This window comes from Misgurnus anguillicaudatus, chromosome 10 (genome assembly GCF_027580225.2).
Source record: "Misgurnus anguillicaudatus chromosome 10, ASM2758022v2, whole genome shotgun sequence".
Lineage (NCBI taxonomy): Eukaryota > Metazoa > Chordata > Actinopteri > Cypriniformes > Cobitidae > Misgurnus > Misgurnus anguillicaudatus.
The window spans coordinates 2,734,572-2,762,190 of record NC_073346.2 but is presented as its reverse complement, the minus strand read 5'-3'; the positions used below and the strand labels follow the sequence as shown (position 1 = coordinate 2,762,190).

The window sequence follows — 27,619 nt, the reverse complement described above, 5'->3', positions numbered from 1 at the left end:
TGATTATTAAAAACATAGATTGGAGTTTAATTTACATGGACTCTGAAGGAGCCAAGTTGAATGGATTTGAGAAAGCAGCTGTGTGGAAGTCAAGGCTGTGGCTAAAACACGAAATGGAGTTTTATTTATTATGGCATTCCTAAGGTGGAATGGATTTGACTGACAGTACTCTGAAAAGTGACCAGACATATGCACTGAATTAGAGATGCAAAGGCAATAGAAATTGTGATTTCATTAACATTCTGGCAGGCTCCAAACGCGACACCGGAGGAAGTGGAATTGCAAATTCTGGGGTGATAATAGTTATTGCATTTTAAATATGTCAGGGTGAGGGTTGTAACTAGTTGCAATACAATAACAATACAAGACATTGCAAATACAGTTGCAAACAGACTTTGCAATTATTTTTCAAAATTTTTCTAAAAACACGACTCATATTACATAAGGTGACCACCTGGCAAAGGCTCTGTTGCAGGACAGCAGACCTGATTTTGCGGGACAAAGCAGGACAAGAACGAGAGATAGAATACTAATATTAGCCTATGTAAAAAAGTGTTTTAAATAAGGAGATCTCTAAATGTAAGTCTGTGTTAGGTAATCTATTTATGTTTTTAAATTAAAATCATTCTTTTTTATATTTCTGCTCTTTGTAGAGCAGAGGAAAACACTCGTGCTGCTAGAGAAGAGCGTGCATATATCAGACGCGTGCACTAAAAGAGCAGAAAACATTTATTTTGTTAGTGATACCACTAATTTATGCAGTGATTTTGGTGAGGTGTTTATGGTCAGTCTAACTGCTATAAACATTTAAATGCTGCAGTGACCCCTGTGTGTAATGCTGTGTGATTGCACTGCTGGAGGAGCACTCCAACGGCGTGCATATATTGGCGGGCGCATACCAGCTTACAAACAAACAATGGATGCCAGTCTCATTATTATGTAGATCAACATTCAGGAGGTGATTTGCATTGACTATTTATGGTTTAAAATGATCGTGTACCTACAGTTGTGCGTACGCATGGTTTTATTAATCTAAATATTTTTTTGCGTATGCCATGTTTGGCTTTTGGGCACATGTTAACTTTAAGTAGGGATTCTATACATAGTTTTATAAATAAGACTGCTGGCAGCTTCGAATACAGCCTTTTCAACTACTGACGTGTGTAGTTGTTTACTTTCACAAGAAGTTCACCTTTTATGAGGTCCACAGTGCTCGGTTCCTTGTCTTTGTTTAGGCAGCCGTCCTGAGAGAAAACACACTCTCCAAGAATGCACTGGTGACAGGGATGTTTAACGGGAGCTCCTGTTAGATAAATTTTTTCCATTGCTGTTTATTCGATGTTTTCCTGCTTTGGCTGGAACACGCAAGTGGCTGCCCAGCGCATGTTTAGTGTTTTGTTATACTTTTTTTCATTGTGCAATTGTAATTTAAAGGAAGATAAAATAAAATGTTACAGAAATAATAATAATAAATAATCAAAACAAAATTGAAATGTGAGACACTACATGCGGGACAATTTCAGGGCGGTCATCCTGTACTTACAACTTTTAAGCCTGCATATAGGTGAAACAAATAGTAGCAAGATGGTTACAATGTAGTTGTTGTTTCTTTGTGCATAGGAGCGCCTCCTGCTGTCCATCCTGCCCAAGCACATCGCAGACGAGATGCTTCAGGACATGAAGAAAGAACCCAGTCAGAAAGAGATGCAACAGTTTAACACCATGTACATGTATCGGCACGAGAATGTCAGGTAATGAACAGGAGCTAATGAACAACTTTAGAAAATGAACTGGAGGTAGAAGTGAAACTTTCTTTGCCATGAAAAGAAAACCCTTTTGTGTCCTGTTACTTTTAAAGGTATCAGAGGCATAAATTCCCATGAGGTTACTTAATGATAAACTATTTTTGTTTTTCCTTTGCAGTATTTTGTTTGCAGACATCGTGGGGTTCACGCAGCTCTCCTCGTCCTGTAGCGCTCAGGAATTGGTTAAGTTGCTCAACGAATTGTTCGCTCGCTTTGACAAGCTGGCTGCTGTGAGTGACCACATCTATGTGCATGCCTTTACTCCACACACATAATGATGTTTATGAAACTTTTTTGTGTTTTATTTTTAGCACACTATTTCTGTTAGGCTGTCAGATTAGTCTGAGCTTTTTAGCTAAAAAGCTGTACTTTCTTTTCTCTTCAGAAATACCACCAATTGAGGATTAAGATCCTGGGCGACTGCTATTACTGTATTTGTGGCCTTCCAGATTACCGTGATGACCATGCGGCCAGCTCCATAATGATGGGCTTAGCCATGGTTGAGGCAATTTCGTAAGTGCCGCTAATTTCAATTGTTTAAATCTATTAATGAACTGCCACATTGACTTTCATGGAAATTAGTAACTGTTCTTGACAGTAATTTGTTTGTGTATTGAATGTTGCAAGGTTTGACAAATTTGTCTGGATTTCATACGTTCGGGAGAAGACACAGACGGATGTTGACATGCGTGTCGGCGTACATTCTGGGACAGTCTTGGGCGGGGTGCTTGGCCAGAAGCGCTGGCAATACGATGTGTGGTCAACTGACGTGACAGTGGCCAATAAGATGGAAGCAGGAGGAATTCCAGGGTAATGGTCCACACTTTTACAATGTGTTATGGTCTTTGATGATGTTAGGGAAATTTATAAAGAATCATTTATGGTTGCTGATTGTCTGCATGCGCTTTGTTTTATGATGATGTTTTAGAACATGGATAGTTAAAGGTGCAGTGTGTAAATTTTAGCGGCATCTAGTGGTGAGGTTGCGAATTGCAACCAATGGCTCAGTCCACTGCTTACCCCTCGCTTTTGAAACACATAGAGAAGCTACTGTAGCCAACACCGGACAAACATGTCATTGTTTGAAACAACTTAGTAAAAAAATGTGTCCATTTAGGGCTTCTGTAGAAATATGCCATCCCAAAATGGCGACTTCCCAGTGTATGTAGATAAAATCGTCTCATTCTAAGGTAATAAACATTATGAAAGGTCTTTATACACTCCCGATAATATAGTTTTGTATATTATTTTGCATTTTTGTCAAGAGATCCTTCTTAAAATAACACCCTGCACCTTTAAAGAAACTTTTCCTCAAAGCAGTTAGCAATTTCTCAACAGGTTGTGGATAATTCAGCAAGAAATTGGATGTACAAAGCAATCTAACAAAAAGTTTATTGTTGATACGTTTTATTTCTGGTTTAATACAAGCGTGTTTGTCATTGTAGGACTTTACTGGGTCTAGGAAGTTTTTATTACATACTGCTGACGCCCTAAAGTCTCTCCCCATCTCCGTGCTTGTGCATTCAGCAAACAAATCCGCATTGCCGCCGCTGTGTCTTTCTCAAACGCTGCATGGTGTTCAGGATGTCTTAATTTTAAATAATTAATGAAACTTCTAGGGCTGTATGTTTTTCGTGTTTACTCTGACACTTTAAAATGCATTAAAATGTTTGCTGCATTTGCGCATCTCTCACTCATCTCTCATCAAAGACCTCATTATTCTGTTAAATATATTTGGCCTTTTCACTTGTTCGGCCAAACACGGATAATACGTTTTTTTTCCTATTTTCGGCCGAATAATTTCGGTTGCCAAACATTCGATGCATCTCTAGTATAATCTCGACCTCAGGTCATTCATAAATATTGTTTGTTGTCAGAATCCATTTAACACGGATAGATTTTTTAGGAGTGCGCGGAAGAAGAATTTTTTTTTACTCGGTTAAATTAGGTTTACTGAATATATTAGCCTTTTACTTTTATTCAGAAAGGACAGTGAAGAGTGACTGGTGACTTTTAGAAGTGAAAATACTTTTTGCAGCGAAAGACAGTCAAATTTGTTAAATACCAATGAAATGACTAAAGTGAAAATAAGGCATTTCAATAACTTACTAATAAACTTTTCATTGCCATTAAAGTGACATTAATGAACCTAAACATAAGAGTAAAAAAATGTTAATTAACAAGAAAACGTGTCTGACGCACTTCGAGGGTTTCCAAAAGTCTTCTAATAGCACAAACTTTACATGGAGCAGACAAACTGATTTAATATTTGTAAGCTATAATACATCTAATTTATTTACAAAAAGCCTGTTTGATTAACATTAAGAGTCTGCTTTTGTTAACATTAGTTATCTACATTAGCCAACATGAACCAACAATGTGGACTGTGGATGGTTAATGAATAAGAAACAGCACAGATTATCAAAAATTCACATCAGTTTATTTTACTAAAACACTATACTCAGTATAGACAATGTTATAAGGCTGTGTTTGCCATATGTGTCTTGCAGGCGAGTTCACATCTCCCAGAATACCCTTGAGTGCCTGCACGGAGAGTTTGATGTTGAGCCAGGAAATGGTGGGGACCGTTGTGAGTATCTGAAGGAGAGGGGCATTGAGACTTACTTGGTGGTGGTGCCGCCCAAAGGACCTCTGGGCAAGAATGGCATCAATGGAGTAGTGAGTGTTATTTCCTGTTGTTCTTGCTGGTATTTCAGTTTGTCGGTTTTCTCCATTCTTACTTCGTCTCCAATGTTTCTTTCCAGAAGCTTTCAGTGACATCATCTAATGGCAATTCTCCATTACTGATCAACACTAAAGAGTGTAACGGAAGCGTCCACACGGCATGTACAACACCAGAAGAGCCAGAGGAACTGGACACACGGGTATTAACACCATCATTTTGCACGTCACATGGTTTCAGATTAATTAAGGGGTAGTTTCCAGACAGGATTATATTAATCCAGGAATAGGCCTACTAGCTATTTTAGGACATTTAAGCCAATTGGTTTTGCCGATTAATCAGCACCGCTAGTTCATTGGTGGAACAATCTGTTATCTGCAAAAATCCATGTCGGTAGTTGAAACTGTTTTTAATCGCAGAAATGGCAAATATGTCACATCACTTAATTCTGCATTCGAAAATAAGGTGGATAAAGTCATTTATTTGCTGACTAGATGCTGCATTAGCAGAGAAACAACAGCAGGAACCCAAGTTTGTCGACAAGGCTGACAGGACAATAATATTTGTTTTACCTCATACACAAAAATACACGCAGATAAAGACAACACAAATGTCATGATTTTTACCATCTATTTGCATTAGTTTATATCCAGCTGGTTTATCCATGATGTAGTCAGCTAAGCTGAATATTTTAAGTTAATAATGAAAGCGAACTGTATGCAGCTGTCGGTCACATTAACATATCCAACAAATCAAAATCTGATTTCAGTTCTTTTTTATCATTACTGAAATACATGTTTTGTTATTTTAATAAGATAATCATTATAAAACAGAAACAAATAAAGTACAACACTACACATATAATAGACATTTATGTCATTTTAATTTTACCAGTGGGAGTATTTCACATCAGTATACTTATTAATATATTTTTATTTTATTTTATTTAAGGCTAGATGTCTCGCCCGCACTGCTGGCCAATTGAGTGGAACGTCCGCATTTGGCGGCCATCTTACCACAGGGCGCTTGCTCACTCGTAGCATTGATTTTTAATGATGCATGTACATTTAAATGACCATAACTTGCTTAATTTTTTACTGATTTTCAAAAGGTTTGGTTTGTTATAAATGTCAAAGATATACCTATGACACTGCATACTTACGCAAAAAAAAAATCATGAACCATGTAAAAGCATCCAGAATTATAGCCACGGTAATAACGTTTGTAAGAAACCAAACCGTTTGAAAATTGTTAGAAAATTGAGCAAGTTATGGTCATTTAAAAGTACATGCATCATTAAAACACAATGCTACGAGTGAGCGAGCTGTCTGAGGTAAGATGGTCGCCAGGTGATGATGTTAGAGACACATCTAGCCTTTATTCATATCTATGGTCTAAAGTACTTACAGTAAGGCGTGTCCGAATCCACTTTTGTCTAAAAGGTTTGTTCCTATTCTCTTAATGAGTAATGGGTGTGTTTTGGGCATAACGTGCAATAAACAAATAAGGTCCAGATTTATCATTTTGGTGTTACATAACGACCAGATTTACTAAAGACGTGCAGTGGATAATTAGCACTAAAACGGTGTGATCTAGTTATTATTGCGACTAACCTTATTGCATACTGTATGCATTTTTAGGAGTTTCCCTTTCAGATGCAAACTTATGGGAGGAGATTATTTAAATGATTCATGCGACGAGATTTACCAATGTTTCCGTGTGTAATATTACTAGTATTTGCACCATTATTTAACACAGAGAAAAAGCATGTCTTAATTTTTTTTTTACTTGAAATGGATGCAATTACAGCTGATAAGAGGCTTGGCAGAGACAGTACAAGGCAGAGAATTTTTTCTACATGTAAGAGTTTATTTGTAATGCCAGAAGAACATATTATTCAAAAATATAGTTTGCCATGTTATTTTTTATTTGAGTCACAGGAGAAGTCACACATCAGGTGTTTCGAAACTTCCTGTAAACCTTCCTTTTTTTGTCCTCTGGTCCTTCTTAGAGTACTTTGGCTTCATTAGCTGGGATTTCACACCTCGAATTTTAATTTGCGATGTCCGTGGTGCTGAACTCAAGTGCATCAGGCGTCAGTAGATCACCCGCAACTGCAAGAGCATCAGTTGTGACCCTAAACTAATTTGCTCTGCTCTTAGTTGATTGCGTTGGTCATTATGGAAATCAGCTGTTGCGCCTGTGTTGCTTAATTTGCGCCTTTTTTAGTAAATAACCTGCAGATATTACCACCAACATCAGCACTTTTTTGGGATTGCGCTCTTGTGCTAATTTGCCCCATTTAGTAAATATGGCCCTAAGAGTCTCATCTGCCATCCCCTTTATAAGACAGTTGCATTCTCGTCATGCCGATTCCCTATTTACATGGCGGAGTTTGTAAGTGGAAAAACTGTAAGCAGAGAAAGAATATGCATTTGCTATTTAAATAACATGGTGCTGGATGTGAAAATGATAACTGCGTTGGGCTGAAACTAGCAAAAACATTTGCGTCACACCTTGTGCTGACTGTATGATTTTTGTCCGGTATCCGTTTGAAAAACTATCGGTCAATTAATCCGTTATCTGTAAGTACGGACCAACCTTAAAGGTGCAGTGTGTAAATTTTAGAAAGATCTAATGACAGAAATGCAATACAATCTACATAACTATATTATCAGTAGTCTATAAAGACCTTACATAATGAACTGTATTGTTTTTATTACCTTAGAATGAGATATTTTTATCTACATTAACTGCGAGTCCTCTTACATGGAAGTCGCCATTTCACGTTTATATGTTTTTTGTATTTATACGCATATTTGAACTTCTTAAACAACTTTCCGCCTAATTCACAACACCTACGTAGATTTTAGCGGCATCTAGCAGTGAGATAGAGATAGAGAAACTACAGTAGCCGCAAAAAAGTTTTTGGTTTATATTTAATATTTAAGTACATTAAACATCTAGTATTTTTTTACTTAAGTAAAAAAAACTTTTGTACTTTTACTCAAGTAAAAAGTAAAAGTACACAATTTTTATGTAATTAGATATTAAATCAATTTTAATATGCAATATCAAAGGAATACACAGTATGATTCTATGGCTGTGTCCCAATTCAAAGGCTGCGACCTTCTAAGGACGTATTTTAAGACCGATTGCGTCACAGCAGCGCAACTTGAGGCTGGTAAGGACGTCCCAATTCAAAGGATGCTTAGAATGAAGCCTCAAAATGCGTCCTCATTTCTCCGCGATGTTAAGGATAGAACGAATGGATCCTTAACAGCAGAGGATATCCCAAGATTCATTGCGCGCCTGCAACGGCGGCTGGATATTCTAAAATAAACAATTAAAACCTTCATTAAATAAAAGTGTGTATTTATCAAAAAAAAAAGTTTGTCACTGTTTTAGCATTAGAAGTTATGTTTTGTGTTACTATTATTATTTTTATGATGCATATATTTCTATGGTTGATTAATTTAATATACTGTTGAATAGTTTAATCTACATCAACGTGTCATATTTTCTAAACTAAATTAATATTTTTCTGATTTCATATTTATTTTAATAAGTCAGAAACGTTTCCGCTATGGCCTGCTGACAGGCGCGTGCAGCAGGTGACGCCAATTATGGGTCGTCCGAAGGTTAGACCGTCTCATTTCAGTTCTCTTCGCGAACTTCTGAGGCTGCCACCTTGAAAGACCGAGTGCTCATCTTTAAGGTCCCATGCTTATAAGGTCGCGGCCCTTGAATTGGGACACAGCTTATGCTTCAAAATGTAGTGAACATTTTTTAGTAAAGTAAATTTTTTCCCAAGACAAACACTCTTAAATACAAGCGTATGATAAAGCACATATGCTTGGAAAATGTACTTAAAATACTCAAGTAGTGTCCGCCTCTGTACCTACATGATACATATAAAAAAATCATGAAATAAAAATTATGGACAGAAATGAAATCTGAGAGATACAATTCAGGGATACAGATGAAAAATATCATTCTTTTTCCTTGGCCAAATTGCAAATGGCATTATTTTGGCACCATCTAGCGTTTGACAGATTGTGTGTCTGGGTGCTTGACTATTGCAGTAATGATGCATGTTTGGGACCATCCTACCATACCTAAGGTCTCAAAGATTCACAGTTTTTGAAGTCTGAAGTAAAAATATAAACTCAATAAATTCCTTTTCATTCAGGAACAGTTTTACATACTACTTCATTTCACATTCGTGAATAGTAACCTGCAGTTGCAGGACCAGTCAAGTATTGTATGTGTTTGGTCCAACATATATGAAAGCCATATGAAATCTTAAAAACAAATGAACACATTTTAAATCCACATTGTAATTCTTGGGTACAAGTAATACATAGTATTACTGCAGATTCACTATGTGTGTAAGAGTCCTCTTCCTAAAGGGCCTTTTCCATGTAAGTTTGAAATACATGTCTGGTTTAATTTGATACCCGTCATCTGTAATATTAGTTGAGTGAATATCCGATGGTCTCAGTAAAATACATATACCATTTATGTATTAAATCATTTTGTTTTTGGTGTTTTCCTTTTTTCATGTAAAACAATTGTTTAAAACAATGCAACATTGTAAAAAGATGTTATAAATTTGATATGAACCCAGGTGGTGAACCCTTCGTTTCCTAACCCTCGGCGTCGCTTGCGTCTGCGTGATCTGGCTGAGCGGGTGATTGATGCTCAGGAGAATGAACAGGAGCTCAATAAACTCCTAAATGAAGCTTTGCTGGAAAGAGAGACCGTTCAAGCGTAAGTATTGTGTGGGGAATTTGGGTAAAATCTAAGCACCAGCAAAGCAAGTCAGCTGAAGAGATAGCCAATAAATTTTCCATGGATGAGTTCAAGTCCCGCCCTACCTTTATTCTCATATCAGAAGCAGTTTTACTCTGAGATACGTCACGACAGAAAAAAATTATACAATTACTACTTCATTTTCATTGGGCCTTTAAAGAATAAAGTAAAAAAAATGTATTTTTTATTATTTTATGATTGCAAATAATACAGAACGGAGATGGTATGTTGACATCTACAGTACCAGGAAGGGCTAAAATGGACAATGTTAACTGACCAATTGTGCAGTTTTTATGCAAATACAACAAATGTATACCTTACAATAGATGATGACAAAATTTTGATTTTAAGGTGTTTTTACAAAACATGCTTGTGTGTGTTTCCATGTGCACTGCAGGCTAAAAGGCAAGTACACTTATCGTCTGTCCCTGCGTTTTACGGACCCGGAGCTGGAGACTCGTTTCTCAGTTGAGAAGGAGAAACAAAGTGGCGCGGCGTTTAGCTGCTCGTGTGTTGTTCTGCTATTCACTGCGGTCATGGAAGCACTCATTGACCCCTGGTAAGTCAACTATTAACTTCTAACCACGCTTGATCTCATCTGAACCACTATTTTAAGATCCATAGGCCAACAGAGACCGGTCAGAAACTATTTACACTTATTATGGCACCATCTGCTTGGAGATTCAAAGATCACCTGTTGCTATTCAGCGTCTCCCTTTGTCTCTAGCTTCATTATTTAAAGAGATAGTTCACCCAAAAGTCAAAATACACTGTCTTCAGTTACTCACGACCACCAGTGTTAATAAGTTACTTAAAGTAATTAATTACTAGTTACTCAATCATGTAATTAGAATACTGTACAAATTACTCTCTCCAAAAAGTATTTAATTACTATTAAATTAACTATTAAAGAGCACCTAATTCATTGCTAAAAATCTATGTTATTTCGTGTATTTGGTATAATACAATGTGTTTGTGTGGTTTATGGTTAAAAACACATTATTTTCAGCATACTTTTTGTAGCTCCAGATTTCACTATCTTCAGCTACTTTTGCCTCAATATACTCATAATTGCTGCTTATTTATTTATACATATTAAAGTAGTTTTTAAATGTAAGTATTGGTATTAAGGATGTAGAATAAGGTTTTGCAGAATTAGGCATTAATATGTGCTTTTAAGTATTAATAATCAGCTAATATCTAAGTAATATTAATTTTAATAACCAACTAGTTTATAGACCGTTTCAGCAGTAACAACATAAACAAGCGGCTGTCGTGGTCCGCACGTAACTTCTGGTAAACTCCGCTAAGAATAAATAACAACAAAGTTCTTTAAAGGTAGTTTATTTCAGGGTTTCCGCGGGGTTGTAAAAGGTAGTAAATTAAATTTTGCCAAATTAAGGCCAGTAAAAAGTAGTAAACGTCATCTGACGAGGTAGTAAATTTTTGATTGCCTTTTGTGATTATGATGCCTGGAAATTAGTTCAAATCACATGCATATCTGGGCAAATAATCAAAGATCTTTCGTCTCTGGGATGTGATCAAAGCCTGGAGTGGAGCCAAATCATGTTCCTCTCTCCTCTGTAAGCGTTCTGTAATCACTAGGCACCGTATCCACTTCGGGTTTTCTGACTGTATCACGTTAAGCTGAGGTAAAACTTTATTTCAGCTAGCATGGTCAAACTTATTGTGCAGGAAGGCTCCGATGTTTTGAAGATCGATAAAGGTGTAAAAGACGATTGACTTGGCTTAGCGAAATGATGAAGATTGGCAAGCCTTTCAGTTCGTGGGCTAAGAAAACCAAACAGGTAACTTGCGTGTCTTTGCACACTATGACTAACGTAAGGGGTCCTGTATTTTGGGGGTAAATGATTTTTCACGTTACTGATCATCCGCGTCACGCTTTTTAATGCTATGCTGATATAGCCAGTGGCTGGTACAACGGGTTTGTTTAACTCGTGGGTAAACTTCATGTGGCGCCACAAGAACCAAGAGGCAGATGACATCCAAAACCTGTGAGAGCGATTGACGAGGAATCATAAGAGGAGACTGCTTCCGAAATGCTCTCGCGGGACTTTTACTTATAAATACTTTGATGATAGATGCAGGAAGTACAATGTGCTGTTTTTAAATTCAGTGTCAGATCACAAAAAAAGGTCAAATTTACTGGTCGCACATGTGCGACTGGATGTAAAATTCAGTGGCACACTCTCAAATTTTGGTGGCAGTCTGGAGCCCTGCACTAGAGTGTTACCATTATTCTTATTAACTCACCAAAGTATTTAAAGTGAGAAGGATACATATAAACATGCATTTTAACCTTAGACTTTAAATGTTGATGTTAAATCCACTATTGTATTGTGTATATAATTGATCTACAGTCCATACACAGTATTTATTTCAATTACATCAGCAAGAGCTCTTTACAAGTAACTGTAGTTAAACTACTGGAAAAATAAGAGTAATCCCTTACTTTACTTTAAGGAAAAAGTAATTAAATTACAGTAACTAATTAATTAGTAACTAGTTAGACCCAACACTGGTAACCACCATCATTAAAAACCTTTTGAGTCTTTTGTGAAAATCAAAATATTTATTGAAATACTTCTCTTTTCGTATAAAAAGTGGATGTTGGGACTAGGGCTGTAACGCTCCAAAAACATTTCAAAACTACAGCAAATGATTTATTTTATGCTAAAGATAAATGTTTTTGACACCATAGTTTTGTGTCTGAAACAGATTGCACAAATATGAATGATTTGAGAGCAATGGTGGGTATTTTATTTAGTAATTTTTGGCAAACTCCCTACAGTTGATTCACTTTTGCAGTATTTTTTATACCTGTCATCCAGTTTAAGCAGGAGCTGTCTGTGCAGGTGCAGATCTGAGTATTTAAATAAAGTCACTGAAAATGTTTAAAGAGCCTCAGTTCGACTTCAGTTAGCTCTTTATAGATGAACAATTAACATCGTGCTATTATCCCCTTCAGAAAGGTTTTTAATCTTTGTCTGTTTTTATTCTTTATAGGCTGGTGGCAAACTATGTGACTCTAGTCGTGGGTGAAGTTTTGCTTCTTATTCTCACTATCTGTTCACTGGCAGCCATATTCCCACGGGTGAGTGACTGATCTAACACCTCTCTTAACCAATCATCACATATAGAGCGTGTGCTTGCTGGCTTTCATACATCATGCATTTAGTATTCTAGAGGACATTTGTGTATTTAGACCTGTTTGTTTAAAAAAATGGTCTCAGTCGATCAGGTTGCACAGTGCATTTGGCAGATGCTTTTATGCAAAGTGACTTACGATGCATTTAACATACGTTTAAAAAAAAACATCATTATCATTTTCACGTATAGCGCCACGTTATTTAAATAGCAAATACGTACATTTGAGGTGTTCAGGCGCATTGTTGCCGCATTGCTATTTTGAGGCAACTAAAATAGACTACGCCATTAACCAACTAAGTCAATGGCGCAATATTGTTTCTGTTATTTAAAGAGGGTGTTAGTAATATGCGCCTATAAACTGGATATCCATACAAATGGATGCGCAGCAGCACACAAATGTTTTTAAATATGAAAAATTAAAGAATTTAAATGTAAAAGCCGCTTGGCGCACAAACCAATGTTCCCGTAGTTAAATTAGCAAAAGTAGATTCGGACACGCCCCGGAAAATAAGTTCTCCCAGTTAGAAATCATGAAGGGGTTTGGAATTGTCGTCGTGGGTGCGTGTCCACTGTGAGAGACGTGGTCTAGAAAAAGTCCAGAAATCGCAATGTATGATTCTTTGACTGTTTGTTTGTATGATACAGCTGCGAATAAGTATTTGAACACCTGAGAAAGTCAATGTTAATATTTAGTACAGTAGCCTAGCCTTTGTTTGCATTTACAGAGGTCAAAGTTTCCTGTAGTTTTTCACCAGGTTTGCACACACTGCAGGAGGGATTTTGGCCCACTCCTCCACACAGACCTTCTCTAGATCAGTCAGATTTCTGGCCTGTCGCTGAGAAACACGGAGTTTGAGCTCCCTCCAAAGATTCTCTATTGGGTTTAGGTCTGGAGACTGGCTAGGCCAACGGCAGAACCTTGATATGCTTCTTACAGAGCCACTCCTTGGTTGTCCTGGCTGTGTGGTTCGGGTCATTGTCATGTTAGAAGACCCAGCCTCGACCCATCTTCAATGCTCTAACCATCCAAATGGTCATTGGCAAACTTAAGACGGGCCTGGACATGTGCTGGTTTAAGCAGGGGAACCTTCCGTGCCATGCATGATTTCAAACCATGACGTCTTGGTGTATTACCAACAGTAACCTTGGTAACGGTGTTCCCAGCTCTTTTCAGTTCATTGACCAGCTCCTCCCGTGTAGTTCTGGGATGATTTCTCACCTTTCTTAGGATCATTGAGACCCCAAAAGGTGAGATCTTGCATGGAGCCCCAGTCCGAGAGAGATTGACAGTCATGTTTAGCTTCTTCCATTTTCTAATGATTGCTCCAACCAAGGCCGCCTTAATGCACGGGCTTACCTGGGCTGAAGCCCAGGGGCCTCCAAAGTTCAGGGGCCTCCCATATGATGAGCTGAAAATTTAATTTTGTTTTGTAACTTGTCAGGTTTTCTGTCAATCACTCTAATTGCACGTTACATGTCTGCTGATTGGTCCTAGTAACTTACCGCGTAATGTAATTAACTGCGCGTTGTCAACTTGCATTCCTGCATATTAGACTGTGTGTGACAGAGAAACGGGAAATAATCCACCAACAAATGAAAGAGTAATTTCTGAATTCCAGTGAGGTGCAGGTCTCTCTCTCTCTCTCTCTCTCTCTCTCTCTCTCTCTCTCTCTCTCTCTCTCTCTCTCTCTCTCTCTCTCTCTCTCGCTCGCGTGCTCGCTCTCTCTGTGCTCATGCAGCTGAGTCTCTGGCATGCAGAAGTCTTTCCAACCGTGCGTAAGAAACTGTTCCGACAAATAAAGAAAGGAGTTCCCGCACATAATGCTGTTAGTTGTTATAAAGTTTAAGTTTACTCGCGTTTATATCAGTGACGCGTGCGCAGCTGGAGCGATGTAGTTTGACGCGACGTTAGCTCACAGTACACACATCTGTTGGTTTAGAAAGACGAGAAAGAGACGCAACGGTAAAGGTGCAAGTCTTAGAAAGTAAAGAGCGAAAAGACGATCTCAAATGATCATCCCCTGATAGCACCATTCATATTTAAAATCTCCTTATCTAAAGATCTTATATACAGGTATGTTCCCTGTCTGTCTTGTGCATATTCATGCTTGTTCGTTTTACATGCTTATGTATGCATAAATACTAAATACAATGCAGGCTATATCTTCAATATCCTACAAAATAAATAACTGATTAAAAAATAAGATTTTGTCTATAAAGACTTATCTTTTGTTATCATGAATGCATTTTCACTTTAACGTCTTATATTTTTAAAACTGTGCTGAGTATTTGGTTAGTGAGTGGCAATGAATTTTCTGCAAATTTGTATATTCCAAAAATAATATAAAGCTTATAACATTTTGGCTTTATTATCACCACAAGTTGCTGTGTGTGGTTGTTAAATAAAGTGTCTTGATATGTTTAAGTGGGCTCAGTGATATGTTAATAATGATATTATGGTGTTTTCTGGGTCAAAGAAGGAAAACTCCCTGTTGTATGTCTCGAAAGAAACTAATGCATTTTGTGTTGTAGATTACCTAGATATTTCACTTAAAGGTGCAATGTGTAATTTTTAGAAGGATTTCTTGACAGAAATGCAAAATAATATACAAAACTATATTATCAGGGGTGTATAAAGACCTTTCATAATGACCAGTTATGTATTTATTACCTTAGAATGAGACGTTTTTATCTACATACACGAGGATCCCCTTACATGAAAGTTGCCATTTTGTGCCGCTATGTTTCTACAGAAGCCCAAACTTTTTTACAAAGTTGTCTCCATTGATGACACATGGTTGTCCGGTGGCGGCTACCGTAGCTTCTCTATATGTTTCAAAAACGAGAGGTGAGCAGTGGACTGAGCCGTTGGTTGTAATTTGCAACCTCACCACTAGATGCCACTAAAATTTACACACTGCATCTTTAAAAAAAGAGACTATGGCTGAATCCCAAACCACCTACTTCCATACTATATAGTATGCAAAGTAGCGCTTTTTACATACTATATAGTATGGAAGTAGGCGGTTTGGGATTCAGCCTATAAATCGAGGGTATGGGGGGCCTACAAAACCTCTCAACCCCAGGGCCTCACATTAGGTTAAGGCGGCCCTGGCTCCAACAGTGGACCTTTCTTTCACCAAGCTGCTTGGCAATTTCCCTGTAGCTCTTTCCAGTCTTGTGGAGGTGTACAATTTTGTCTCTAGTGTCTTTGGACAGCTTGGCCATGTTAGTAGATGTTAGTGGATTCTTACTAATTGTATGGGGTGGGCAGGTGTCTTTATGCAGCTAATGACCTCAAACAGGTGCATCTAATTGAGGATAATAAATGGAGTGGAGGTGGACATTTTAAAGGCAGACTAACAGGTCTTTGAGAGTCAGAATTCTAGCTGACAGACAGGTTTTCAAATACTTATTTGCAGCTGTATCATACAAATAAATAGTAAAAAAAAATCATACATTGTGATTTTTTTTTAGATTATGTCTCACAGTGGACAAGCAGCTACGATAACAAGATTTCATACCCCTCCATGATTTCTAAGTGGGAGAACTTGCAAAATAGCAGGGTGTTCAAATACTTATTTTCCTCACTGTATCTCAAACTGACAGTCACAAAAAATAGAGAGCATGAAACATGTTTTGAAGACAATGCTGAAGTAGACGCTGCTGCGCTCAGTGCACTGCTAAAAGGCATTGCAGAGGCACAACATAATGTACCATCTGGTCGCACTACTTGCTGAAAAAAAGTAGTTAACTACTGTTAAAGCTACACTGTCTTAAAAGTAACTGAACTACCATCAAGCTACAGAAAAATGTAGTAGTTACTAGTTAAAAAGTTAGTAGCATCGCTACTTGTAGTTAACTACTTTCCAACACTGGGAACACTTAAGTGAGAGTGTTGCATAATGAACACATGATTCACTACATCAGTATATTTCTTCATGTTGATAATGCAGAAAAGTAATCTCACCAATTTTAATGATACTACGCCTATAAAGGTTCCCTGAACATCCCATGATAATGCTCTACATCAGGCAGTGGGGTTCGCACTGAAATCTCAATCTAATGCAACGCTGTGGACTTCCTATGTAATTTGTCTATATAACAAGCGAAACATGATTATATAAACTAGCACATTTAAATCTATCTCATTAGGTAAGTCATCGCATTTCAGATTGATTAATAAAGTTACTGTACTATCAGTATTGATTCACACACACGCATAGATAGAGATAATGAGATTCAGGAAGGGCAAACTGTCACACACGCACACACACACGCACACACACACATGGACTAAATACAGAACAGATCATTTAACATGACGTATTGGAGAATGTATTGATTTCGTAGTGTCATTGCGCATTAAGAATCACGTTGGCAGTGCTGGGAATTCAATCAATTGTTTCCACAAACACTGTATGTCCACTGCTCACACGTGCGGTGTGAATGCTCTAACCTGTTAACATGAGCGCTAAACAAATACATGCTGCGAACACGCAGCTCGTGTATGCATTGTGTGAAACCGCACTTAGCAGTACAGTATGTGTCTGAAACTGCCGAATGTTTTGTGTACAAATGTGTATCTATTTACATATACATCTATAGTTCGATGTGGGGTAAAAGAGTGGAGGAAAGGGTGGAGAGTTACATTTAGTTAACGCTTTTCTAAATGCGTTTGTTAGCATGTTGGAGCGCTAATGCGGCTAAAGAAACTATTGTCTTAGATTGTATTCACAGAAATTAGATTTATTTTTAACTGAAAGCAGTAGCTCATTTGCATTTAAAGGTACACACATGAAAACAGCGCTTTTTTGCTCCCACCCAAATGTTGGACATGTTATTATAAATGATCTGTGGGATATTTTGAGCTGAAACTTCAAAGATACATTTTAGGCACGCCTGAGACTTATATTACATCTTGTAAAAATGGGCATAATATTGGCCCTTTAAAGGCACACCACAGAACATTTTGGTCACTAGGGGGTGCTAGACATGTATTTTTCACGTCTAGACAACTCTTTAGGTCACAAAGTGTGCTTTTCAGCATGTCATATGAATTTAATTTCATGGGTTTTATTTTATTTCAAACGCCAAAAGATTGCGTAGCTCACGTTAACAAGGCAGTTGTAACCATAGATATGTATAAAGGCTAGATGGCTCAAGGCGGAGTCAGCTGTGTCATCACTTGGCGGCCATCTTAGGTCAGTGCTGCCATAGTGCTGCTCCCTGCTGCTGTGGACGGAAGGTGAGTGACATACGCCAACTAAAATGCTCGTAACTTGCTGAATTCTTGACGGATTTACAAACGGTTTGGTGTATTACAAACCTTATTAACGTGGCTATGATTTGTGCTGAATATAATAATGTGCTGTATAATTTTTCACAAGTATGCAGTTAAATAGCCGCATCCCTGACGTTTATGACACACCAAGCCGTTTGAAAATCGGTTGAAAATTGAGCAAAATATAGTTATTTCAGCACTACATGCACAATAGACTTTAATGTTATAACTGGACGAGCGGTCCTGTCCTAAGATGGCCGCCGTGTGACGTCGTCGGGTCCCATTGGCTCCCAGCGCCGTTAAGCCATCTAGCCTTTATACATATCTATGGTTGTAACGGTGGTTGCTTGGTTAAAGTTTATATAAAAAATGCCTTAAAGGGGAATCAAAGCTGAATCGCCCGTGTTATAGGTCCATGACGCTACCACGGCGCCACAATGTCATGTGATATAAGTTTCTCTCTAAACTCTCCAAGTAGTTTTTCACGTGAAAAAATTGTGTTCGGGTGCCAGACAGGACTTATGCAAGCAATATAACATTACTTACTTACTACTAGTACAAAAGCATGACGGCCAAGTCAGCATCGGTCTGAAACCCCTCCTCCTTCTTTAGTTCACGCCAGCGAGCAAACGCTGGCCCAATATAATTGATCCTTGTCCTCCGACAAAACCTTAGGTTTCTTTTTCTTAGTTGCTGCTTCGGCCATGACAAAAACATCAGTAAAATAAATAGTTGCGGTCTCACGTCTGAATTTGCGGAAGTGGAGGAAGTGATGTATGCCGTAAAGCAGATTTCTGTAGTTCTTTTTTTGCTCGGGTTACTACCTGAAACCCCAAGTTTTAAAGTACAAGTAAAAGCAATACAGACCCCATCAGGCTACGGTAGAAATGTCATTCAAACTATTTTAAGTTGATGTACCATCACAAGGGTCTTGAAAATGTATGATGAAGGTTGAAAAACTACAAAGTGTCACTTTTAGAGAAAAAATTCTCGAATTTTAGATTTTAAATTGTATGTGGCTTTGCCTCTTGTTTCCATAGGTATTTCCAAAGAGACTGGTGTCATTCTCCACATGGATTGATCACACGCGCTGGGCACGCAACACTTGGGCCATGGCAGCCATCTTTATAGTCACAATGGCAGACATAGTAGATATGGTAATACGTTATTGAATGGAGAAGTAACTAATATATTGTACAGGCAGATGCCTAGGGGAAATGGGGCAAGGTAACCCTCACAATCAAAATCCCCCAATAATCAAAATCACCAGTTATACACACACTAGAGATGCGCGGTTGGCGGTTACAGCCGCGGACTCCGCGGATAAACCGCGGATCGGGCGGATGACGTGACGAAAAATAATATTTTAATTAAATTCGGGCGGGTGGCGGATCGACTGCTTGTTATTAGCTTTGTTCTTCAAAGCATACGACCTTAAAGGTGAGCATTATGTCTATCAAGGTGGCAGGCTAAGAAGTTCGCGAAGAGAACTGAAATGAGACGGTCTAGCCTTCAGAGGACCCATAATTTGGGTCACCTGTTGCACGCGCCCCCAGTAGCGCCCATTGCGCCTGTCAGCAAAAAACAGCGGAGACATTTCTGACTTATTAAAATAAATATGTAATCAGAAAAATATGAATTTATTTTAGAAAATATGACACATTGATGTAGATTAAACTATTCAACAACAGTATATCAAATAATCAACCTTAGAAATATACGCAACATAAACCGAATAATATTAACACAAAACATAACTTATAATACTAAAACAGTGACAAGAAAAAGTTTTCTAAATACACTTTTATTTAATAAAGGTTTTAATTGTTTGGGATAGCCTCGGCATGTTAAGGATCCATTCGTTCTATCATTAACAGCGCAGAGAAATGAGGACGCATTTTGACACAGCTCTTATCAACGCCGGCGAAGGAGGTACGTGGCAAACTCAAAAAAATGAGAATTAAAAACAAAGGAAATAAAAGGTCAGAAAAGGGTTGCCTGGAATAGGTTTTACAAAGTGGTAAATCAGTAGGATGACACTAGGGCAGACTATGTATTTGTGCGTTTAATTTAGGCTATTTATTTATTTTTGTCCCATGTCATGTGCGCCGATCGGAGACTGGTCTTTATGATTTAAAAAGAAAGCATTCAAGTGAACAGTACTAAACGAACTAAATTTCAGCAAATGCAAACTTCAATCAAACATAGTAAGAGGTGAAGTATAGCTTTAGCCTACAGAAATGCTTATTGCATTAATTTTTAAATGTGTGCGAGGTCCGTGCACGTCCTTCGCTAGCTAAACGAGCATTAAATATTAATGACGTTGAGTTTATTGTTTTTATTAATTTATATTCACAAAACTTATCAACCAAACATTGATTAAAATTAAGAGACAAATTATCTGAAACGAAATTCATTTTAAAGTAGAAAACAAAACTTAAATTAAACTCGAAAATAATGTCTGACCCATTACAATTCTCCCTTCATATTGGCCTTTACAACGCCCTATATGGCGTTTAAAATTACAGTCTATCTTTCGTAATAAGCGAACTAAAATTAAACAAAACATAAACACATTACAACAATATTCAAACCCAACAATACTCAAACATAAATATAAAATAGACATTATGATACATGTTAAAACAATCCGATATAGCATTTATAATAGCTGGTTGGTAGATGTTTACTATTTTTGTCAAAACCTCCGTTGCAAACCTCCATTTACCTGAATAAAATAATTTTTACTTTGAAAATGATGCGCTGTCACGTTAACACCAGCTGTTTGTTTAGACTCCATCTACATTTACACTCAGCGCAACGTCTGATTTCTTAAACTAAAACAGGGTCTGCAGCGTTGACGAACGAATCCGTTTATGAGGGTCGAAAACGGTGATGCAGATGAAAGGCGTAAACGTAGCGAAAGTAACGCATTTTAAAGGATAAACGCATTAATGTAAACATAGCCTGAGTTCACTGCTTATATTCTAGGGCTTTCTAGTCTCGCGGCTGTCATCAGCAGCGGCTGTCATCAGCAGCGCCTTGCATCGCCCAGTCAGCGGATGGCGGGCGGGTGCGGTTTTGAAAACTGGTCAGAAACGTTGGTGCGGATGGATGGCGGACGGATGATGAGTTTTGTGATGCGGTTGCGGATGAAATAAAAGCCCATCCGCGCATCTCTAACACACACACACACCCCAGCAAAATTTGAATACAATAATTACTGAAAGTGTACAGTTGACACTTCAACCTCCAAAAGTTCATACCTGATCTACACCCTTTTTCTTTACCACCTATTACCATAAGCATTGAATTCCTATTAGTATATAATAAAAGGTTTATATTGATGTGTGTTCTTTAGTGCTTCAAAGCTCAAACTCATTAATGATGTCTGCTTTTGTAGCTAAGCTGTCGGCCATCTCAGATCTCCACAAATGATGCGACAGAGACCACTCCAGTCACACCAGGAACCAGGGGCTGTTTGGAGAATCCTAAATATTACAACTACATTGCAGTTTTAGCCCTGATCGCCACCACCATGCTGGTGCAGGTCAGCCACATGGTCAAACTCACCCTCATGCTACTGATCACAGTAGCTACAGGCGTGGTCAACATCTACAGCTGGCGGGACATCTTTGACGTGTACGATCTGTCTCGGTTTAAGGACTACAGGTGGGTCAGGCATGAATCAAACCACTTTTGCACATTTTCGTATTATTAGTAGTAGTGCATGCTAAGGCAAGCATCACTATTATTATTATTATTATTATAAGCTTTAAAGGGGCCCCGTTATGCTTTTTACATTTTTAATGATGCTGTTTGAGCATAAAAATGTCATCACAAAGTTACAAAGCTCCACACCAATGGGAGATGTTTTTAACATAATATAAGAAATACTGTCATGAGTGGGGAGGACAGAACCCAAGTGCAGACAGCTCTCAACCAAAAGACTTTTATTATATAACAAAACACCCTCGAGGGGGTAAACAAGGCAAGAATACAGATAACGTATAGCGAGACAGGGCAAAACAAGACAGGACCCATGACGGTGTCAAACATGACACACACAATGATCCGACACAAGACTTCAAACACAATGGCTTTAAATAGGGACGAACTAAACTAGGGAACAAGGACACGGATCTGTCAGTCAGTGTGAGAAAGAAAGTTTTCTAATTCCTATATGTTTTTAAAAATGAAACCAAAATGTCAGATGCTCATTTGAATGGAGACGCAACTTTTTGTATTAGATTAAGCATTTAAGATGGTACACCTATCAGAAAACATACAAATAAAGGACATTTTTAGATGTTTAATAACTATTTCAGGGCTCGAAATTGCGACCATTTTGGTCGCATATGCGACCGAAATTGTATCTGTGCGACCTTAAAATATATTTGGGAGCATTTGTGCGACTGCCAATTTTGTTGTGGTGCGACTTGATTTAGATTGAGATGCTGCGTGCTGGCGCTGTCCCAGGTTCAGTGTTCTCTCCAACGTTACATAACCAATCAAATGTCACTATTAAGTTCTTGCGTTTAATGAAGACCGCAGATTGGCTAATATGAGCGTCAGTCATTCCTAGTTGCCGTGCTACGTTGGTATGTGAAGCGCGGAAATATGAAAAGATGAACCGCGAGCATGACGAGAACGAGCCGATTACAGCCAATGTTACTACTGTAATTAATGACGACGATCCGTATTCAAATGCGACTCCACCACCGGAAGATAAGATTTGACGTTAAACTTTTCGGAGAGAGTGGCTTAAAGATTACGAGTGGCTCCGCTATGAAAATGGCTTGTTGTACTTACTGTGTTTTATTGTAAATCCTGTAAAACGGTATTGGTGGCGCCAGACCTTGATTAAACATGCCGAAAGTGCCAAAAATACATGACGTGTCGTGACAAATGTGTTCATTATTAATGGAGACACTGACCTGTCTGTCAAAGAGTGTTTGATAGTGTATGTGCGCATGCGCTGGTGAATGGACATCCGACAAACATCTTTGTGGCCCATGTTGCTGTGGAATACGACAATGCTGATGATATGTTTTTGTTGTATTTTTAAAACATTGCCTATTTAGTAGTAATAGCATCCTGGTATGCAGTTATCAATACCAATATATATTAGCCTTCTATATTAAGGTCACTTTTGTAATGTCACAATTAATCAGTGTTTTACGTGTTTGCTAGATTTTCTATTGTAATCTTAATCATGTTACCTGTAATTGTTAAATTATTATTGCTGCTATACTATTTCAACAGCATTTGGGTATTAATTTAGGAATCTATGCAGCAAAAAAATAAAAAATAAAATAGAAGACCAAATTTTAAATGCTGCTGGCCATAGGATGTGTAAAGCCTGGATGTGTAAAGAATAAATTTATTAACATTTACATTGTAGTTGTGGTGTTTTATAATTTTTGGATGGATGTGCCTAAATTTTTGCTGGTGCTCCTAACTCTTTAAAGTTGGGAGCACCAGTGCTACCAAATAAAAAAGTTAATTTTGAGCCCTGTATTTAGAGCATTGGGATTGATAGACAAGGGCTTAATGTAGTTATTTTTATGAAAAACTCAATTTCGACCAAAATTGTCATTTATAAAACGGCCCGTTCTGGTTCTTCATTCTGATTGGTTGAAACACGTTCTAAGCCGTGATAAAATACCCCGGTAAGCCGACGGTTTAAACCGCATTACATAAGTATCACTGCGCCATGTTGCTGCGTACTGATTTATGAAAATAAACACCAGAGTCTTTAATCGTATTTTTAATGTTTCTACAATTGCACAATTAATGGCGATATCCAGATAAATGTCAATATTGTTGAGTCATGTCGTCAATAAAGAGAAAACGTTCTCTGAGGAGTTTCTACCCCCATAGGTCCGCTATTATCCACTTGATGGCGATCTTACCCAACTTAAACACTGACACATTCACTCAACACTGAAAACACTGTGTGCTCTGAATCTGATCTCAAACAAAAATTGAATTATCTCCGCTTTTAGCTGAACTTTGAGAGGTGATAAGAGAACAAATGAAGGTATGATGAAACTTTTTTTTAAAGCGGAGTGTCTGTTCTTTCATTTGATATATTTTATGTTTATTTAAAGAAGATAATTTTTCTGGAAGGCATTAAACTAAAACTGGGTGGCAACTTAAAAAAAAAACGCTGACGGGGAACGAGAAGTTCAGCATGCTTCCAAGCATATTTGATTATCACTTCAACAGTGGCACGATATAAATGTTAATGTATATTTTAGATGAATGTTCATTTATAAAAATAAACCCCATAGTCTGTAATCATATTTTTATTATGTCTTTGCTGCATCTGTGTTGTTTGTGAACTGCGCTCTGTTTCAGTCACACTTGATTCTGAGGAACTACTTTGTTTGGCGGAAGAGTAATATTTGTACTAATATAATTACAACTTATTTGTGTTTAATTTTATGAAAACGTTATGCTTCGCGTCATGCCTAACAACAACCCTTAGCTGTTATAAAATGCACTGGTAACCCTGGGGCTTATTGCTTTATTTTATACTTTCTTTTGCCTCAAGCTCAAAATTAGCCAGCACGTGTCACAAATACAGACCAGAAGTTACGTCCGATGAAACCATCTGTAAGTGCTCTTTAAACTTAGACTTAGGTTTGAATTGATATGGCTAAACTTACTACATCATTTACACCTGAAAAGCGGAAGCTCGCAGTTATGGAAAGTGGCAGGACATTATAGAAACACACTTTAAGTGGTGAGTGACCACTCGCAACAGACTGTGCCAGCTTGACCAATCAGAGTAGACTGAGAGTTTTGGGAGAGGGCTTTATAGAGACTGGAGCTACTGTTTGGAAAAGAGGTGGTGCAATAATGAAAAATATGTTAAAATAATGTTGTTTTTTAAATGAAAACCTATACTAGTGGACCCAAAAATCAAAGCTTTGTCAATGGCATTATAGGACCCCTTTAAGGTTAAAGTTTGTACTATAAAGTGTAGATTATTATAGAGACACAAACATTGTCAGGCCAACTTTGACATTGTGTTTTATGACCTTGGTAGGGAAAGACAGCATTTATAAAATGTAAATATCTAGTTAAGTGTTTGCCCTGTAGAGATTATTAAATGTGCTGTTTAGTTGTTTATTTTGGAAGTTGAATAAAGTTCTTTTCCCACAGGATTTATCTTGTGCCATCCAAATACACCATGAGTGTGATGATCTTCATCATGATGATCAGCTTCTACTACTTTTCCCGACATGTAAGAATCTCTCTCTCTCTCTTTCTTTCTTTCTCTCTCTCTCGTACAAGGATTCACACAATCTTTCACATTAAATCAGTGGTCCAGAGCAGGTTCTGCATTAGGAACCAGATTTGACATAAAGTGACGTACAGTGGCAATAGAATGGACATACAGTACCAAACCTAAGACTAATGCTCAATATTTTTAAGTTTATTTATATGCTTCAATTATTTATATAGGTTTGAGAAGGTTGAGGTGGGCAGTAGTAAAGTATTTGTATACCTCAAGTAATCGTATTTTATCCGTATGATAAAACATACATTCCAGAGAATATCATCATTTTACTTCACTACATTTCATAAATACACGATTTTGTTTTACATTAAATACATTTACATTTAACATTTAATGAACATCTACTTTTTTACTTTTACTTTAGTTAAAAGTACTTTTACTTGAGTAAAAGTACCAGAGCATACAATTTTAATGTATTTAGATATTAAACATATATGCAATATAAAGGAAGAAACTGTATGATTTTATGCTTTATAATGTAATAAAGTCCATTTTTTCCCAAGACAAACACTCAACACAACACTCAAACACACACAAAAATAAGTACTGTCCACCTCTGCACATAACACAACCTGTTCATTACCATTTGACTACTTCACTACATATAAAAATTATTTAAAACACACAACCGCAACAACTGCTAAAGATGTGTGAAGATCGGCAATAGGATCAAAGGTGCATCAAAGTTCAATTTTTGACATGATCTTACTCAGTCAGTATTAAGGATATCAAAATTATCTTTACATTATGCAGGATGATTTTACAGTATGCTGAAAACTGTAAATCAATGACAAAAAACTCAGAGTCAAAACTGATAAGCCTGTTTACTTTCTATTCTAAAAATAGGTAAATTATATGGTTGGTTTTATTATATGTCTATTTGCTCATGTTTCTATGTTTCTGTCGCTCAGGTTGAGAAGCTTGCACGCACGCTGTTCTTGTGGAAGATTGAAGTTCACGAACAGAAGGAAAAGGTGTACGAGATGAGACGCTGGAACGAAGCACTGGTCACTAACATGCTCCCAGAGCACGTTGCCAGACACTTCCTGGGCTCCAAGAAAAGAGATGAGGTGAGAAACATCTGTCAAAAATATCCACACCATCAAAGCCTATCGCTGTTTGAGTTTTATTTACCATATACACATTGCAGGAGCTCTACAGCCAATCCTACGATGAGATCGGAGTCATGTTTGCGTCCATACCAAACTTCTCTGATTTCTACACGGAGGAAAGCATCAACAATGGCGGGATCGAGTGCCTGAGGTTCCTCAATGAAATCATTTCCGACTTTGATAGTGTAAGAAATACATTTGTTACAGTTTAAATGAATAGTAATTCTGTCATGTGTATTGTTCCAAACCTGCAAGACTTGTTTTTATGGGGAGCAGAGAGCATGAAATCAAGTCAAATCCAATGCTCTTAATGGTCATTAAACATCTAAAATGATCTTTATCTGCACGTTTTCTGTGAGGTGTACCGTCCCAAATCGTCTTTCACTTTTTAGTTTCGTTTTTAAAGCATTCAGAAATTATAGAAAATAGACTGCAGGACTTGCTTGATGTTAAAGTAATTATTAAGAGAGATAAAGTTCGGGATCTGATTGATGTTAAAAGAGTTATTAAGAGTGACAAGACTCAAAAGCGATGTCTGACGCAGAAGTCTGAAGCGCATGCACACAAACACACGAGTGCGCGACCCAGATATATAAAGACATCTAACACAAAATTACAGTTTTAAAAATATCTGTTTTGACAAGAATTCACGCAGGTATGACCTATAATCTGTTATATCTGAAGTGAATGTTTGGTTAACTGTTAAGGAAAAGTATCTGTTGTGTCATTATATTAAACCCTTGCATTATCCTACAGTATCTTAAAGTGGTCTGTCTCAATGTCAAAATTAAACGATAAAAGAAAAACATATATGTAACATATATTGATATTGTTTTTGCTCTGCATTAACATGTATAGTTCTGTCATGCTTTGTCAGATTCCAACAATTGTTCCAATTGTTTTGAAGTTTTTTAATCATGTTAAAATATAAATGACACATTTTTGAAAATGTGCTCATCCCAACTCAATTTGCCAGCACAGGTCACAAATGATGCAGCAGCAAACAGAAATGGAGAAAGAACAAGGTCTTCTAAAGGCAAAAACATTTATAAAACTATGGCTGATGGTTCTGTTGAAAATGTAAACAGGCTGTTGTAGACATACATTTGCATATAGCATATATATTATCCAAATTCATGCTGATTAGAGCATTAAAAACTTGAAAAGTGTTACATTTAGGTAAATTTAAAACAGATAAAAATGTGTGATTAACTTGCGATTAATCGCGAGTTAACTCATGAAATCATGCGATTAATCGCAATTAAATATTTTAATCTATTGACAGCCCTAGTTAGAATGTCACTTTAACTATTGGTTTATACTATTTTTTCCAGACTTTTGAACAATTGTTGCCTGTCGTTAGGGTTAAGAGTTGGGTTTGGATGTCATTTTATGTTACAGAAAATTGTAAAACTTGGAATTTAACTTAAATTTTAA

General features: G+C 37.4%; 1 protein-coding gene across 2 annotated transcripts in view; it reads left to right on the top strand.

The window, feature by feature from the left end:
- Positions 1 to 27,619, top strand: part of adcy3a (adenylate cyclase 3a) — a 50,768-nt gene that overhangs the window by 15,967 nt on the left and 7,182 nt on the right. The window contains exons 3-16 of one of the 2 annotated variants that reach the window (XM_073871800.1): positions 1,621 to 1,751; positions 1,924 to 2,035; positions 2,191 to 2,318; positions 2,457 to 2,615; positions 4,316 to 4,484; positions 4,574 to 4,690; positions 9,119 to 9,261; positions 9,701 to 9,862; positions 12,331 to 12,418; positions 18,799 to 18,915; positions 21,162 to 21,430; positions 24,932 to 25,013; positions 25,982 to 26,140; positions 26,221 to 26,367. In XM_073871800.1, coding sequence (XP_073727901.1) covers positions 1,621 to 1,751; positions 1,924 to 2,035; positions 2,191 to 2,318; positions 2,457 to 2,615; positions 4,316 to 4,484; positions 4,574 to 4,690; positions 9,119 to 9,261; positions 9,701 to 9,862; positions 12,331 to 12,418; positions 18,799 to 18,915; positions 21,162 to 21,430; positions 24,932 to 25,013; positions 25,982 to 26,140; positions 26,221 to 26,367 — 1,983 coding nt within the window. Of the gene's footprint in view, positions 1 to 1,620; positions 1,752 to 1,923; positions 2,036 to 2,190; positions 2,319 to 2,456; positions 2,616 to 4,315; positions 4,485 to 4,570; positions 4,691 to 9,118; positions 9,262 to 9,700; positions 9,863 to 12,330; positions 12,419 to 18,798; positions 18,916 to 21,161; positions 21,431 to 24,931; positions 25,014 to 25,981; positions 26,141 to 26,220; positions 26,368 to 27,619 lie in introns of both variants that reach the window. The other variant, XM_073871799.1, reaches the window with a different exon arrangement.